This window comes from Halichoerus grypus, chromosome 4 (genome assembly GCF_964656455.1).
Source record: "Halichoerus grypus chromosome 4, mHalGry1.hap1.1, whole genome shotgun sequence".
Classification (NCBI taxonomy): Eukaryota; Metazoa; Chordata; class Mammalia; order Carnivora; family Phocidae; genus Halichoerus; species Halichoerus grypus.
The window spans coordinates 155,434,864-155,452,255 of record NC_135715.1 but is presented as its reverse complement, the minus strand read 5'-3'; the positions used below and the strand labels follow the sequence as shown (position 1 = coordinate 155,452,255).

The 17,392-nt window shown below is 37.4% G+C and overlaps 1 protein-coding gene across 1 annotated transcript in view; it reads left to right on the top strand.

Annotated features, from left to right (window-relative positions):
* The window catches only part of DNAH7 (dynein axonemal heavy chain 7), a 261,052-nt gene that overhangs the window by 209,700 nt on the left and 33,960 nt on the right, over positions 1–17,392 (top strand). The window contains exons 52-57 of the mRNA XM_078071131.1: positions 1,400–1,526; positions 2,797–2,991; positions 5,439–5,531; positions 11,339–11,515; positions 13,920–14,081; positions 16,477–16,677. Of these exons, the coding sequence (XP_077927257.1) occupies positions 1,400–1,526; positions 2,797–2,991; positions 5,439–5,531; positions 11,339–11,515; positions 13,920–14,081; positions 16,477–16,677 (955 nt within the window). The remainder of the gene's footprint in view (positions 1–1,399; positions 1,527–2,796; positions 2,992–5,438; positions 5,532–11,338; positions 11,516–13,919; positions 14,082–16,476; positions 16,678–17,392) is intronic.

Genomic DNA, 17,392 nt, shown 5'->3' with positions numbered 1-17,392 from the left:
AAATTAAATACCAAGTGTGAAAAGACCATGATTAGCATAAAAATGGGGACAGGAATAGTATGATTATTTTAAATCTTCAGAGAATTCAACTATATTTCAGCAACTAGTTTCAAAGCCCTCTCTACCAAGCCCTTTTCCAGAGTTCTCAACTAGAAATAAAATACATAAATTTGTTACAATTTTCTTTATGAGAATGCTGGCAGGGTACAAAATCATTAAAGAAATAGGCAAGTAAGGAGAAAATTAGAGCTGAGATGATTGGTAGCCTAGGATATCAGTCTGAAAATAGCCAAGATATGGTGGTACTGGTAGATTATTCTTTCTAGACACATTAAGAAACACTGATAAAATTTTGCTTAATCAAAATACGAACTTTAATACTAATTTTTCCTTCAGATAAGGAAGTGCTTAGTTTGAGCCATTGTCAGTCATTAGCTCTCTGCAAAGGTTTCCAGTCAACTGTTGATTTCTAGTACAACTATTATAACCTATGTAATAAAAAATATTTTTGAAATTTTTGTTTCAGGGGTGCCTGGGTGGCTCAGTTGGTTAAGCGTCTGCCTTTAGCTCAGGTCATGATCCTGGAGTCCTGGGTCAAGCCCTGAGTTGGGCTCCCTGCTCACTGGGGAGTCTGCTTCTCCCTCTCCCTCTGCTGCTTCCCCTGCCTGTGCTCTCTCTCTCTCTGTCAAATAAATAAAATCTTAAAAAAAGAAATTCTTGTTTCAATGATGGTTTATTTTCCCTATAAGAGAATTAAATGATAATTTTTAAAGTGTTATATTCATGTAAAGAATTGCTATGAATACAGAAAACACATATTAGCACTTACTAGAAAGTTGTTAGTTGCAAATATTGTCATTATTCCTATTTCCATGTTCCATCTATGTGGTAAATAAAAATGTAGTTTATCAAGTTTGTGATTTCTCCAGCTTTTATGGATTTATGAGCAGAGTAGCACACTACCAAATGTTAATTTAATAAAGAAGCTATTAATTTTAATCTGTGAATTTAATATATAATATAGAACGTTTGGAAGCATCTACAGAATAAGAAAATCAAATTTTACCCCAAGAAATGCTTTATAGTTAAAAATAATCCACAAATCTTTAAACGTAATAGATTAATGTACCATGCATTGACTTCTTTCCAAAAGGAAGATTAAGTTTTTTTTAAAAAATCAACAGTAAAATGCAATTCTACTGAAGGGTTTCTACATTGTGTAGCTTTCAAATTGGTGCACCCAGTTAATGACGATCATTGATTGTTTTGGGGGTAATTGACCAGAAAGCTTATTAGAAGAATATGCATCTAAATGGTTTATATTAGGTTTCCTTAAGAGCATTTTTTTTAAGGTATAATGCATTTTTATTTATTCACTTGTCTTTCTGTTGACCTGTAGGCTTCAGATTCTGAAGGATCACTTTACTTACTCCCTGTATGTTAATGTCTGCCGATCGCTCTTTGAAAAGGATAAGCTACTCTTTTCCTTTTGTCTAACTATAAATCTGCTACTACATGAACGTGCGGTCAGTACTGTTATAATTTGTAGAAAAAAGACTAACATTGATTCATTAATTTACTAATTTGTATGGGTGTGTGTGTGGGGATATGTATATATACATACAAAAGGGTTGTAAATAGGTAAACAATAATTATTATAGTTAAGGCAAGACATCACAACTAGACTGAATTTCACAGAGATGAAAAATAAAGCAGAGTACACTATGTAATTATTACTTAAATTTATGTATGTTTTAGTTTAAAATAAATTAGTTTCTATTAGAATCTCAAAATTTTAAGTATGCTAAGAAATTTACTAAATATGTTGATATATTTACACCAAGTAATCATATAAATGGTAATGTTTTTAAGAACTTGTGCAAGTTAGTCAAATCCATTTGGGCTTAACAGTACCTGTCATAAATTTTTGTTCTATTTCAAATCTATTCATTTAAAATATAGGAAACACCTTTAGAATGAAAGAGGTATTGAAAAGAGTGATAAACAAAATTCACTATTTTATTTACTTAGGTGTTTAAGATTTATTAATTTGATTTGGTGATGTATTGGTCGAATTCTGAAGGAATAAAGGTTTTATTCTTGCATTTCTTGCAAAAGTTTCATAGCAGTACCTCATTACATTTTACGGAGAATAGTTGAAAATATGGCAGATTGAATGCTTTCTGCCTTCCCAACATTTTTATTTTATTTATTTTTATATTGATTAAGTATAGTTGCCACACAGTGACACACAGTAGTTTTGGGTGTACAACATAGTGATTCATCACCTCTGTACCACCCAGTGTAACTACCATCTCCCGCCACAATGCGCTTACAATACCATTGACTACATTCCTTACCTGTACCTTTCATTCCTGTCACTTCCTCATTTCATACTGAACGCCTGTATCTCCCAGTCCCCCTCACCTGTTTTTGCTGATTCCCCCACCCTCTCCCTTCTGTCTTCCCACAATTTTTAGAGCCTGTAAGACTCTAAACAGACATTTTTAGAAAACATATACTCAAAGAGAATTTTTATGTTTAGATTAGTAATTCTGGAGGAAAATTATCAAAAAGTAGCTATCTAGAATGGAAATATGTTGAAAGCCAGTTATAATGGGTAAATTGGTTTCATATGAATAAGTACTGAGCTGCTATACCGTAGCTATAGGTAGGTTTCATAAGGACCATACCTAAAACTTGAAAATCAATAGTCAGTTCTTTTAAAATGGTTTAAATGTATTATGTATATAATGAATTCATTTCTGACTCTTCATGATACTTTGTTTTCCAAAGATTAATAAAGCTGAGTGGAGATTTCTGCTAACTGGTGGCATTGGATTGGATAATCCTCATGCCAACCCTTGCACATGGCTTCCTCAAAAATCATGGGATGAAATATGTCGACTGGATGATTTACCTTCCTTCAAAACCATTCGTAGGGAGTTTATGCACTTAAAGGATGGATGGAAAAAAGTATATGATAGTTTGGTATGTTTTTAACCCTTTTGCTTATTCCAAAGTTTTTAAAGGGACAAAATAATGCTAAGTAATTTATTCTTATCTTTGACTAAAAACAATATTTAATTAAGCTTTAAACAACTGGTCAGATTTTGAAATCAAGGTTTAGATTTATATTATCCCCACCTTCTAAATTGGTAGTTCTCTTCTGAACTTCTGTTCAAATCCTTAAATCCTCAAATGTGTGGAGATGCAGAGTCCTTAAAATATTTTTTTTGAATTTCCATACCAGGTTTTTATTTATTAACAATTTAGACCTTGCAATCATAATAGCAAGTGAGTTAAAAATTTTATAAAATAGGGGCACCCAGCTGGCTCAGTTGGTAGGGCATGAGACTCTTGATCTTGGGGTTGGAAGTTCAAGCCCCATGTTTGGTGTAGAGATTACTTAAAAATAAAATCTTTTAAAAAAATTTTTACAGGGGCACCTGGGTGGTGCGGTTGAGTGTCTGACTCTTGATTTCAGTTCAGGTCATGATCTTTGGGTCATGGGATCGGGCTCCACACTCAACGCAGGACCTGCTTAAGACTTCCTCTCCCTCTGCTCCTCCTGCTGGTGCTCTCTCTCTAAAATAAATAAATCTTAATTTTTTTTTTTTTTTTTTTTACAAAAGAGCTATTGTTTAGATTTTCTGAGTGCAGGATATAAATGCAGATGTAAGCTAGAATGCCGGATAGAAGCTAATAAACATTTTTGTCATTTGACATGAAGTGTAGGGGCCAAGGGCAGGCTACCTAAAATGTGCCACTTTGGCATATGGATTATTTTAAATAAAAGTTACTTAAGGGACAGCCTATGCAAGAGGACCCTCTGTCCTCCTGAGAGTGAAAATAAATCTCCCCTGTGAAAGGTATCCTCCCTGTACCAGGAGGTAAAAAGACATCCTCATCACCGGAGACCAGGAATTTAGAGCATAGAAGGCTGTATCAACAGCCCTTGTTACTTTTTACTAATTTACTAACCCCAGCCCAAATTCTGTTTAGAATTCCTTACTAACTGAAACTCCCAAAGTTAAGTTTTCTTTTTTTCCCCCACAGATTTATGGTCTCTTTGTCTAGAAAGTATAAAAACTACCTGCCTTAATCACTTCTTTTTTTTTTTTTTTTTAAAGAGAACTATTGCCTTGATCACTTCTTTAGGTCTCAGTGTCATGACTGGGCCTCTATGTACATGTAATAAAACTTTGGTTTTTTTCTCCTGTTAATTTGCTTCATGTAAATCTAATTTGTACTCTGGCTAGAAGAACTGCGGACAGAATAAAATTTCCACCTCCCTTTCAGAGGGAAAAGCTAATTATTCTCAAACAATTTTTCATGGGACCCTATCTTCATAATTGGAGACTATTATAGTCAACACAAACCGTAAAACAGTTTCCCTTCTGGAATACATAGAAATTGTTGCCTGCCTTCACTTTTTTTTTTTTTTTTTTTTTTAGCATGAGGGCTAATAGTTTGCCAATTCATAATTATTTTTTTATACTCCTTTATTTCTACTCTCGTGACATCCTGCTTTCCTGGGTTTAATATGTAAGAGCTCTCTTTGGGGAAGACGGGAAGAAGAAAGAAAGAGCAAGATATGTGGAGAACATTTTTTATTTGGTTACCAACTTGTATTATACATGACAATGAGAGTGTATCTATACATAAATGCAAATATTGTGGACTGAATCTCTTTTGGATCTCTCTCCGTTAGTAATAAAAATATATTTCTTAGAGACAAATATGTTTTTGTGAGTACTTCATTCTAATTTGAAATAGAAATTTTATTGACTATGCTGAAGCATGGAGATTTCTAATATGAGATACCACATAGCTTTCCCTAGAGTTTTAAAATTTTTACAAATGTCTCCTTTTTTTTTTTTATTTTACCCCTCCTGGGATCTTAATGCCTCTCTTCTTGTGTATTTTTAATAGCTTTCTCTCTTCTTTGGCTTCTTTTTTACTATATACAGTTTCAAATATACCTTTATAAAAAAGACACCAAAACATTGTTCAAAACAGGAAATATCACAATAAATTTAAGTATAATGCCTTTCTTCTTTTGTAATAAATATTTATTTTTATAAATAGATGATGACAGTAGTTGGTAGGTTTTAAAATGCCTTTGGAGAAATAATGGGAAAACTCCATATGCACATTTTTTAATAACAGGATTCATTTTGTCTAATGATTAGTATTCATATTGACATTAACCTGCTTAATTCATGTCCTAGTTTTGATCCCTTTGTGGTGTTTTAAATTTTCTTTTCATTCCTTATTTCCTAACTTTACCCCAGCCTAATAAAATTTACATTAGTATTCTTGATTTCATTTAGTCATTATATGCTTTCCCTAAAAATCAGTTTCTAAGTCAAAATACTATTCTCTTTAGAAATAATCTCTAAAATAACACTGAATTATGTCTACTGCAATTCTAGGAGCCACATCATGAGGTTTTTCCTGAAAATTGGGAAGATAAAGCAAATGAGTTTCAAAGGATGCTTATCATTCGTTGCTTGAGGCCAGACAAGGTAAGTGCAAGCTTTTAAAGCAGCTCAGTGATTCCAGTCCCCACCCCGCCATTCCAGTCCCGACAACTTTTATTTCCTTCTATAATCACAGCGGAGGTGGAGGAGCCTGGGGGTACTAATCCCACTTCCTTCCAATGCAGTCATTTTTCAAGGAGTTTGTGTATCATTAAAACCACACTACATTAAGAACTGAGCAGACTATATTTTATAGTTTTATTTATTTTATGATTCTTCCTTTTAATTTATGCTTCCCCAATTCCTTACAATCTACTTCTTTTACATGCTGTAATCCCTATTCTTATTAGTTTGGTGATATTAGTCAATGGTGTTAGTGTTAGCGCCAAGCAGATAGAGTAGACTTTCTGTCTTTTCAAATGCTATCTTTATATGTAGTTCTTGGTTGGCCTTTGGAAAGCTAGTAGAGTATCATTTTTAAGACATTCATCACTGCTAACTACAAAGGAAAATGTCAATACTGTTCGTTTTAATTTCTTTAAATGGTAAATTATATAACCAATGAATCAGCTGACATGTCAGCAAATCTCAGTACTCAGTGACATTCTCATTTGCATTATTATACTCTATTTATTCATCTAAGTATAAAGACATCCACAGAGATATCCATATACTCTGAAAAAAATGTAGATATTAGGTATGTTGAGAAAAAATTGAAAAAAATAACCTGGTTGCCCTCTGTTACTACTCAAGTGAAAGTAATACATAATGATTTCAAAATTTACTATATTTACAATTTGAGTTGCTAGGGGATATAAGACAGTACTTCCACCCTAACAACAAAAAACCAGAACTTAGGTGGTGAAAGCAATTTAGTTTTGAAAGTTTTTGCATGCATCAGTGCCAAGTGGGGCAGAGACACTCTTCCCTCTGTAAGCCATGGTCTGTTGAACGAACACATGCAATTCTTGCTTGGCTTGTCAGTGTGTTCTTCGCCAGGGCCCAAGTATCCATTAGGCATCGTGCCTAGAGCCCATGATACTTCTAGTTGTTTATGCAAATGTTTTAATTCTGTTTAAAAATAGCAAATATAATCCAGTCTATTTTAAGCTTATAATTATACCAAAACAATTATAAAATACAATTTTTGATATTTTTTCATGGGGGAAGGGATGTACAAGGTGCCTGGGGCCTACGAAAGTCATAATGCTGGGACGCATGGGTGGCTTAGTCGGTTAAGCATCTGCCTTCAGCTCAGCTCATGATCCCAGCATCCTGGGATCAAGACCTGCATGGGGCTCCTTGCTCAGCGGGGAGCCTGCTTCGCTCTCTGCCTGCCGCTCCCCCCTGCTTGTGCGCTCGCTCGCTCTCTTTCTCTCTCTGACAATTAAATTAATAAAATCTTAAAAAAAAAAAGTCATAATGCTTGCCCTGCTCTTAGGTGTTGGAAGTAGCCACAATTGTTTAGGAATCATTAAAATAATGAAACATTCTCGGCCTTGGTAGCCCTTTCAAAAATGAATTGCCACTGAAACTTTAGTGTTAAGCCTTCAGAAGTTTTCCCTGTAAGTATTAAATATGGAAGAATATGAAATATTTCACACTCTTGCCTAATACGGCTTCCTCCTTTAAAACCTTTTATTAAAATCTTCAAAGGTTTTTACTTTGTTTTCTAAGCTCTATAGACCATTCCACTAAAATGACTCTGCATGTACCACCAATCTTCTCCTCTCAGTGTTTGAAAAAACAAAGAAGCTTCTGTTCATGTTTTATATTAAGTTTATTGCAGACTTTCACCTATAAATATGTTCCCCAGTTTTATGTTTTAAAAAGTTTGACATTTTAATCTGAAAATACATTGAGCTACCAAAAAGATCAAATATTACTTTCCTTATTCATTCTCCTTTTAAAGTATATTTGAGGGAGATGAGGAGTTAGATATTCATGCTGAGGGGTTTTGTTTGTATGTTTTTGTTTTTATTTATTTTTTATTCTACTAACTTTCTTTTAAAGATTTTATTTATTTGAGAGAGAGAGCACATGCGTGCATGAGCAGGGGGAGGCAGAAGGAGAGGGAGAAATAGACTCCCTGCTGAGCAAGGAGGCCGACGTGGGGCTCATCCCAGGACCCTGGGATCATGACCTGAGCCGAAGGCAGACACTTAACCGACTGAGCCACCCAGGCGCCCCCGTTTTTGTTTTTAAATCAACTGAGGTGAAATTTATGGTTTTATACTTTACATAGCTACTCTGTCCAATACTTTGGCACCCTGTCTTATAACTTTGCCCTGTGTTTCCATATCTTCTTTAGAGTTTTCCTCAGGTAGTTGGATGAGTGTAGACATTAATACTATTCACTAATATTTCCGGTTCTCCTCCCTTGCACACATGAGGTGAAGGACTCTGGCCATAAACTTTGCTTTGGCCAATAAAATGTGAGAAGTGTCAGGACAGAAGCATTTAACTTCCAGCATGAGACTCTCCAGGGTACCCCCCCCCCGCCATCAACATTGTGGAATCACATTTGATATTAAAGTGCCATCACTGAGCCCACCCAGTGAGTAGGTTGCCTGCACACACACAGGACTTTGCAGGGATAAGAAACAAGCTTTTTATTGTGTTAAGTCACTGAGATCTGGAAATGTTTGCTACTAGAGCATAATTCAATTTAACCTAAGTGATTAATGACCATTAGCTATACAATCACACCTATAATCCTTAATAGAAAAAGAATTATTGGTATGCTTTTCTGTTACTAGCAACCTCAAACCTTTCAATCTTGCTGTTACCAGGTATTCCAAGTTCTAGTGGTAAATTGGGATTTTGGAATCTGTGTATATTTAAAAATAATATATGGCTATTATACTTTTAAAAGAGTGGTTTTTCCAAAGTAACATGGCGTTAGCATACCAGAGAAAGGAACAGTGCTCTATGAGGCTTTTATTTGGCCTAGTGCTCTGTAGATTTTTATTTCCTTGCAGTCTCTAAGTCATGAGATACTGTATCTATCCACCAGGAAGATCAGCAATTGCTTCATCTCTAGTTTTCAGTAGACATTATTTGGTAGCACAATTTGTTTGTTTGTTTCCTTTACACTGCTCTGTCCTCAAAACGAACTCCACCCAGTGGTAAGAAGCCACACACACCAGGTTCTCCAATGCTCTAGTTTAGAAAAAATATAAAAGATGCTCTTTAAATCACCAATAGGAAAAATGAGATGGGCTCACACTTTTGTGAAGAATTTAGTATTTTATAGTGTTTTATTGATAAAAGAAACATATCAGGGGAATAAATACTGAAGTGTGCAGCGTTTTGAGCCCATTTACAAAATGAAGAGCTTCTGGCCACCGTTCTCTCCTTCTGAACTGTAAACAGAAAGACAGTTAATCAGCTTTCAATAAGAAACTTGTCAAATATAAGGGACTATGTTTCTCTGACCTCAGATAAATCCTACAGGAATTTGCAATACATAGAAAAACATAAATGGAAGCCCACAAACTTCTTTCCTGCCTTTGGGAAGATGGCTGCTTAAATTAGTCTGTAATTTTTGTTACTGACATTTCATTTTACAGACCTAATGCTTGCATAATCAGATTGCAGAAGCAAACCCAATTCTATTGCCTTGCAAACTGAACAGCAAGCACAGCTTAATTCACCTTGGGAGCTACAGTTTGGTCTTGGGAGCAAGTCTTACTCAGGTTAAAATTAAAACAAAAACAAAAACAAAAACACTGAAAGTTGTGTGCACTTACCCCCATGTGTGCACCCTTAACTTGGTCCTCCAGCCAGGTCTACATATGAGCAGTGGCTGACAGCATCCTGAACCACTCACAAAAGAGAGGGGACACTTACAACTCCAGTTTACTAAAAGTAAAACCATGAACTTAAAAGCCTTGGGCTTTTGTTTGTAAAACTCTAATTTAGTGAAGAAGTCAGCCTTGGGAAGAGATTGTGAAAAAAAAAAAAGTTTCATTTTCTGTTAGTTGCTGTTGATTTTTTAATGTAGTGAGGAAGACCAGCTGTGGGGAAAAAAGTAAGGTGAAAGGCAAGGACAAGGCCCAGGATAGACAGGATAGTTTTAGTTTCCTGCAATAAGCTTGACATCTGTGTGCATTCAAAATATCTGAAACATGAAATAACTTATATAGAAATGAAACTTTTTGTATGGGTGAATTATTATGCTGTGACTTTTGTTTAGAATTTCTATAATTAGAATCTCACCTTCACAAAAAGAGGCATCCCAAGTTTTTATTCATTCATTGTTCAGTATATATTTATTGAGTACAAAGAATTTATGAGTCATCATGTGAGGTAGGTCCTTGTCAACACAGTGCTTATATACTGTTGTTATTCTTCTGTACTTTTTCTGTAGTTGAATGAACCTAGAGAAATATTGGGGAGGGATTTAAAAATCTAATTTAAGTCCAGATATTCCTTCAGGGGCCCCCAGGTCCCCACCTTCACACCCTCTGTCACGCACACTCATCCACACTAGGATTTACGCCGTTTAAGGCATTGTGACCTGTCAATGATTTTGACTTACAAACCTTGTGTGAATAGATGATCAGGAGAATACACAATTAAAGTTCGGAAATACTTGTAACTTTTTCCAGAGGAGACCCCCTCTTTGAGATACTTGGTATTTAGAAATTGCCCTTGCAATTTGCTCCAAGTTCAGGAAAGGTGCCGGCTGGTGGAGTTGACGACCTAATTTAGAGTGTTGTTCGTATACACAAGGCCATCCTTGGGTATGAGCAGGTATCCAGTTAGAGTGATTCTGAGGCCTTCAAAATATTCTTTGGGTTCCTGTCACTCCATTACTCCTCTTCCTGGGATATGTTGTCTACATAATTTATTAAGCTAGACATAGGGATACTGGTCTGTTAAACCTATCTTTATTGCTTGTTTGGCTCACATCTGAGTCATGATTAGCTTGGAGCCATTGTCCAGATAGAAAAGGTGTAGACCCTTCATTAGAAAGAGGGAAGGAAAGGGGCGCCTGGATGGCTCAGTTGATTAGGCATCCGACGCTGGGTTTCAGCTCAGGTCATGATCTCAGGGTGGTCCGATCAAGCCCTACTTAGGGCTTCACATTCAGCGGGGCATCTGCTTGAGATTCTCTCCCTCTGCCCTGCTCTCTCTTTTTTTTTTTTTCTCTCTCTCTCTCTCAAATAAATCATTTAAAAAAGAGAGAGAGAGAGAGAAAGAGGGAAGGATGTATTGGAGGCTATACATCAGCCACATTGATGAACAAAATTCCATTTCCACAATGAATGCCTGGGAGGGGCCTCCAAACCACAGAGTTCTCCTCATTCTCACACATGATCCCTGAAAGTACGCAGGTATGTTATCAGGAATTTTCTGCAATACAGTTTTGGCTATTTCTCAGGAGTATAGCTTGTTCTTCTTTCAAAGTGCTTTTCTTTTTGCTTTCTTTCTGTTTCTTTTCCCAGCTATATTGATTCTTTCTTGATGGTATAGTACTGTATAAATCACTCTCAAATTTCTACTTTTGAGTTGTGGATTTTTAGAACATAGTATTTTAAAACTTAAGTAAAGAGTTAAGGTTTCTTATATTCTTCATCCACTATGTGCTGAATGCTCACTGAAGGGAAGAAAAATGCCTTTGAATTCTGGTGCCACTAACCACTCATCTTTTATTATTTAAATAAAATGTCATTTTTTTTCTATCTAAAAGACATTCATATAAAGTGATGCCTTTGACCCTCCACCAACATTAACAAATAACTAAGCTAATGTAGTCTTTTGTTTTAAAATATCTTTGGATCTGAACTTTTAAGTTTGTAAGCAGTTTTGAATATTCTTTCAAATATATTCTTGTCCCTCTCTAGGTTATTCCAATGCTGCAAGAGTTTATAATCAACAGATTGGGGCGCACATTCATTGAGCCACCCCCCTTTGATTTATCCAAGGCATTTGGAGATAGTAACTGCTGTTCACCACTGATTTTTGTGCTTTCTCCTGGAGCAGATCCCATGGCTGCCCTTCTAAAATTTGCTGATGACCAGGTACTTTAAAATAGATGAGGTTATCTGATATTATAAAAATGAGTATTTTCCAGCCAAATTTTTTTAAAAAACAAACTTGCTTATCCTAAGTGGGGGAGGGAAAGGTAAAAATTGATCACTCACTTAGCTCTCGAAAGACTTGGGGGGTCCAGAAGTTGACAGAGTCTCAAGAAAATGATATTTAGATGGCAGCACTGACATTAAAATGATTTTCTATATCCAAATTATAAAACCAGAACTTGGGGGCACTCACTTTTATTTTGGGGGGACAGAGGGACTCTCTGACATTATGGCATCAGTGTAGGAGCTTGGGTTGATTTAATAAATTCAAGTCTGGACTGTGACCCTGGGAGAACCTTCTCTGATCCTGCCCCTTCTCCCAGTCTCTAATGGGGGACCTTCTTGACTTTCCAGGACAATCATATATTACAGGTACTTTACCAGGTTAGAATACATTCTAATATTTATATTTCAAGGCTTTAAAAATTATTCAAATGAATTTACTGTCAATTTTCTTACAACGTTCAACCAAGAATAAGAAAATCTTCATAAACAGGTGACTGGCCATTTTCAAGTTGATTTTTTTTTCCCTTTCGGTTTAACCAAAATAACATTTTATGGAAGTAATACTGACATTTCTTTTTTCTTTTTTTTTTTTAAGATTTTATTTGACAGAGAGAGGCACAGTGAGAGAGGGAACACAAGCAGGGGGAGTGGGAGAGGGAGAAGCAGGATTCCCGCCGAGCAGGGAGCCTGATGCGGGGCTCAATCCCAGGACTCTGGGATCCTGACCTGAGCCGAAGGCAGACGCTTAACGATTGAGCCACCCAGGCGCCCCAATACTGACATTTCTAAAACCATCACCACTGCTTTTATTGTGCTTTATATATACTGTTAATTTTGCTAGACCTTGTTATGCACATCTGTCTTTTAATTCTTAAAGCAATCCTGTGAGGTAAATAGCGGCATCTCCATTTTATAGAGAGGGACACTAAAGCATGGAGAGGTCAAGTGGCTTCTTAGAGGCCACACAGCTAAGTGGTTAAAATACTCTTTGTTAGGCTAATTTATTTTAATACTTCATGTTTTGTTCACTGGGTGTGATTCTTAGATCCTTCGGAGTGATAGCGGAATACAGCACTTAGCACTGGTTAAAGACGTGCTGGACTGTGGCTGGCAGGACCGCAGCACCTGGGCCTGCGATCGTATCCCGAGGGTCCGGGGCGTGTAGGGCCTTCGTAGGCTACACTGAGGACTTGGAATACAATGGGATGATGTGGTAGGGTTTTAGGCAACAAAGTGACATGATCTGATCTGTAGTTTATACAGCTCATCCTAGCTGCAGTGGGGAGAATTTATTTGAGTGGTGCAAAATGGAAGCAGGGCATTAGTTAGGGAGCTGCTGCTAAAAGGCCAGGAAGAGCAAAGGTGGGAAGGACCAGAGTGGCAGTGGTGTGGATGCTAGAATTCATTTTAGGTGGGATTCACCCTCTCCGCATCAACATGACCTTTTCGATCCTTTGAGATCTTCCTAGCTCCTCACCATTCTTCTTCCCACATTGTACAACGTGATTATTCTCTGGCCCCTGCGTAGGACTGCTCAGTGCATTGTCTTCACCTGCTATCTCCACTTCTTCCAGAAACAGTAGTATCTGGCTCTGTTTTGTTTTCTGATGCTCCTACCCACCAGTGTTGATGAGCTGTGGATGTTCATAGGTGGCCTGAGACCCTACTCTAGCACTGCTGCCATAATTCAAGGCCTCATCCGAAGAGGCATTCGGTGATAACTGCCCTAGAGAGAAAGAGCTCAGGGAGTCACAGACACTGTTTCCAGAAGCTGCAGATTAATCAGGCTGTAGGAGAAATGCATTCCAAGCAAACATTCCCACAGAATTCTTTAAAAAAAACTTTTAAATGGGAATTAGAGGTTAATGTTTTTTTTTCTCTGAACTTTATGCAATAGCCAAATTAATTAAAATATAATTATTCAAAGATCTGGAGGAAACAAGACAAATTCATCTGTCCATAGTTTTCTTTTGGGCTCTGGATTTTAGGAGTTGCTGCTTGAAGCCAGGTCTTTTCATCTCATGTTTCCTCATGTTAAAATGTTCTTAATTTTTTTCTTCTCCCTACCTCAACAATCAAAGACCCTACGAATTTTCCATTTATTACCATGACTGTTTCCAACATGAACTGACTGACTTGTGATCTGAGTATTTATAAGATTCTTAATCAGTAAGAATTTTGTTGGCTGCATATGTTTAGACCTTTGAGGGATGCTGCATAATTAAATTTTAAATTTTAAATTTTAATATGCTTCATGTTAACATTTCCTGTAAAAATAATAGTGATTCTTCTTTAAAAATGCATTGTCAAATAACATCTTTACTATTTTTGTACACAGGGATATGGGGGATCAAAACTTAGCTCTTTATCTCTTGGTCAAGGCCAAGGGCCCATAGCTATGAAGATGATAGAAAAAGCTATCAAGGAAGGAACATGGGTTGTTCTTCAGAATTGTCACCTTGCCACCTCTTGGATGCCAACCCTCGAGAAAGTTTGCGAGGTAAAAATTCAAGTGTATTTTTATTAGATTGTATTCCCCCTTCAAAATTAGTGATATACGTGCCATTCAAATCCATGCCCTCCTCTGGTTTGGAGGGCTGCAGGCTAGTGGCTTGGCTGGATTATAGGAGAGATGGGCTCACATGGGGGACTAGGGGACCAGAGGAAATCACACAGTCAGACCTTGCCCAGTCCCTCTCAGCAGGGACAAGGGCTTATGCAGTGAATTGGAAATCTCTCTCATCCACAAGAATAGCCTCGAAGATGGGGGTAAACCACAGTGCAGACAGAAACCAATATACCTTTCACAGCAGAGGACCAAAGACAACAAAGGAGGCTTTTCAGGGTGAAATTCATGTAGTCACTCTAAACCAAAGGGCTTCAGGATTTAACTTTGCTTTAACTCACTTCTCACCTACTTAGTGAGCCTGCCACAGAGGACCAGTCTGAAACCAAAGGAATACTCCTCCACCTGTTCTTGCAGTGGGTTATGGCACTTCCCCATTTTGGTGTGCAGAAATTCCAAGAAGAAAACCCCACATAGCTCAACTGAGGAAACAGAAGTCCTGGTGCTTCATTTCAACAAACATAGAGAAAATACATTTGATGTAATTACCCATGACTCTAGACCCTTCCTAACTCAGAGTCCCTTTTGTTACTAATTCACCAAGCTAATGATATAACTTGCACTATCCAGACGTACAATTGAAACTTTAAGGAACAGGTTGTATTTTCCTTTGTGCCACTTGTCACCGTTTTGTCTGCATCTCCCATTAGAATATAAGCCCCATGAGAACAGTGACTTTGTTTTTTGTTCTCTGCTTTATCTCCAGCACCTTGAATTGTGGCTGGCCCAGAGAGACAATCCGTAACTACTTCCTGAATTAGTGAATGAATATTGCTTCTCTGCTTAAAACTCTTCCTTTGCACGCAAGACAGTTTAAACCCTCATCATGGCTGACAACACACTTCCTGTTGACCTTTGCTACCATCTTCTATGACTTCTTTGCTCTAGCCATTTGAACTTCTTTCACTTTCATTGATACAGCACACTTTTTCAAGAATATAGGCCATCATGGGGCGCCTGGGTGGCTCAGTCAGTTAAGCGTCTGACTCTTGGTTTTGGCTCAGGTCATGATCTCAGGGTCGTGAGATCGAGCCCCATGTTGTGCTCCACGCTCAGCGGGGACTCTGCTTGAGATGCTCTCTCCCTCTTCCTCTGCCCCTCCCCCTGCTCTCTCCCTCTCTCACAAATAAATCTTAAAAAAAAAAAAAAAGAATATAGGCCATCATGTTATTTCTGTCTGAAAAATGATTCTATTATTTGCCTTACAAACATCTTCTCATCCTTCAGGTGTTACATTAGAGGTTTTATATTTGTGCCTATTTCCTCATGGCTCCTCCATCTCTAGGCCTTTCTCATGACCTGTTGAACTGTGTCATAGATACCCATCAGAGAGTCATATAGGAGAGAAGAGCTGTCCCTAATGGATGACACACGTAGCCCGAAATTCCCGTGAGTCATGCTGTTTGAGTCACTGGGCATAGGGCAGCTGGTAGGAGAGAAAAACGGTGCCCTCACTCTCCACTATTGTTATTAAAGAAGGTAGGCACCTCTGTATCCTTCCTAATTGACCCTTGTCTCTTCACCATGTGAGTGCTCAAAAACTGTTCTACTGATAAAGAATTGAAATTTAAAAAAAACATGAGATACTACTGACATGAACAATTGGGGGAAGTAGCAATAGGGAGTGGGACTGACCAGGAAGAGGGGAAAGGGCCTGTGATAATCATTCCTCACCTAGACAGCCTTCAGGACAGCGCTAAGTGAGTGTTCCGTTGTCCTCCCTAGTGCAGACCTGAATATCCCCTTAAGAAAATGTAGCTGATAGTGATATGTTTTAATGCTTCACCTTTCAAAACGCTCTCTTTTTCTTCTTTTCATCTCTGCTTGGTTTAATATTGACTTATGTTGCTCATTCTCACAACCTGGCTACAGTAAGAAGAACGGATTATTCTTGATCTGGCTCTCGGGCAGAGAATTATAGCTATAAATATTTCAGCAACATCAGTTAAGATATGAGATTTTTTTGGAATGTCTTAGTCTCTACTGTGGCCAACTCTAAATTATGTAATACCTTTGTAATACCTTTGTGAACTTTCTAGTCCTATGATTTAAATTTTTCGAGAAGCACGGCAACACTCTGGGCCTTCTCAATAAAGAATGTTGTTTCAGGGACAGAATCTGCTTTTAAGACTTGTGCCTTAAATTGCAGCAGTGGGTTCTATTTTGTAACAGTGCTTCCTCCCACTTCCAACCCATCCCATGCACATACGATCTGGAGATTTCCCTTGGATTTTATGTACCCATTCATGTCTGATTTCCTTTTTTGCAGGAGTTAAGCCCAGAATCCACACATCCAGATTTCCGCATTTGGCTGACAAGTTACCCATCACCAAACTTCCCCGTGTCTGTCCTGCAGAATGGTGTAAAAATGACCAATGAAGCACCGAAAGGTTTACGAGCTAATATCATTCGATCATACCTCATGGACCCAATCTCTGACCTGGAGTTCTTTGGCAGCTGCAAAAAGCCTGTTAGTAATGGCTAAGTCTTGTTACTTCAGCCCTGGGAAGCATTTCAAGTGGCCCCTGGTGATCACGGATGTGTGTGGCTGAGTAAAACTACAAATTAAATAGGCCTCCTGCCCCGCAGTGCCGTTGGTTTTGATTACTGATTATTGACTGTGCTGAAGTCAATTGTATTAATATTTTATTTTAATTTTACCACCAGCCTCATTTCTGCTCAGCTGAGATCTTCTGGGGTGTCATTAATAATGTAGCTTTCTATTTAGAAAGTCAGCTGTAAGCCATTCCCAGTACAAATCTGCTAGGTTGGAGAATCTTGTTTCAGGATATTAACTGAGCCCTTTGCTATTTGGAGCCATATCTTTAAATTAAAACATAAAAATATTTCCTCCATATAACTATAATGAGAGCCAAAATGATTTTACTCCTTGATTGATGGGACTCATAAGGGTCTTTTTTAGCGTCCCCAGGCAAGCAGGGAAACCACCCACTGCTTTCATGATTAGAATTCTATGTGTGAATGTCTGTGACCTGAAATTGTTTCACAGAGTTTTACCATAATTAAAAATGGAAGAGTTTCTTTTTAAGAGGGGTTATGAACCTTGGTAAGTTTTTGCCATTAAACAGCTCATGCTTTTGATATCGGGATATGTTTTAAGTACACATCAAAAGAAAACATTAAAAATAAAGAAGTACTTTCATTAAACAAAAGTCTTAGGTACT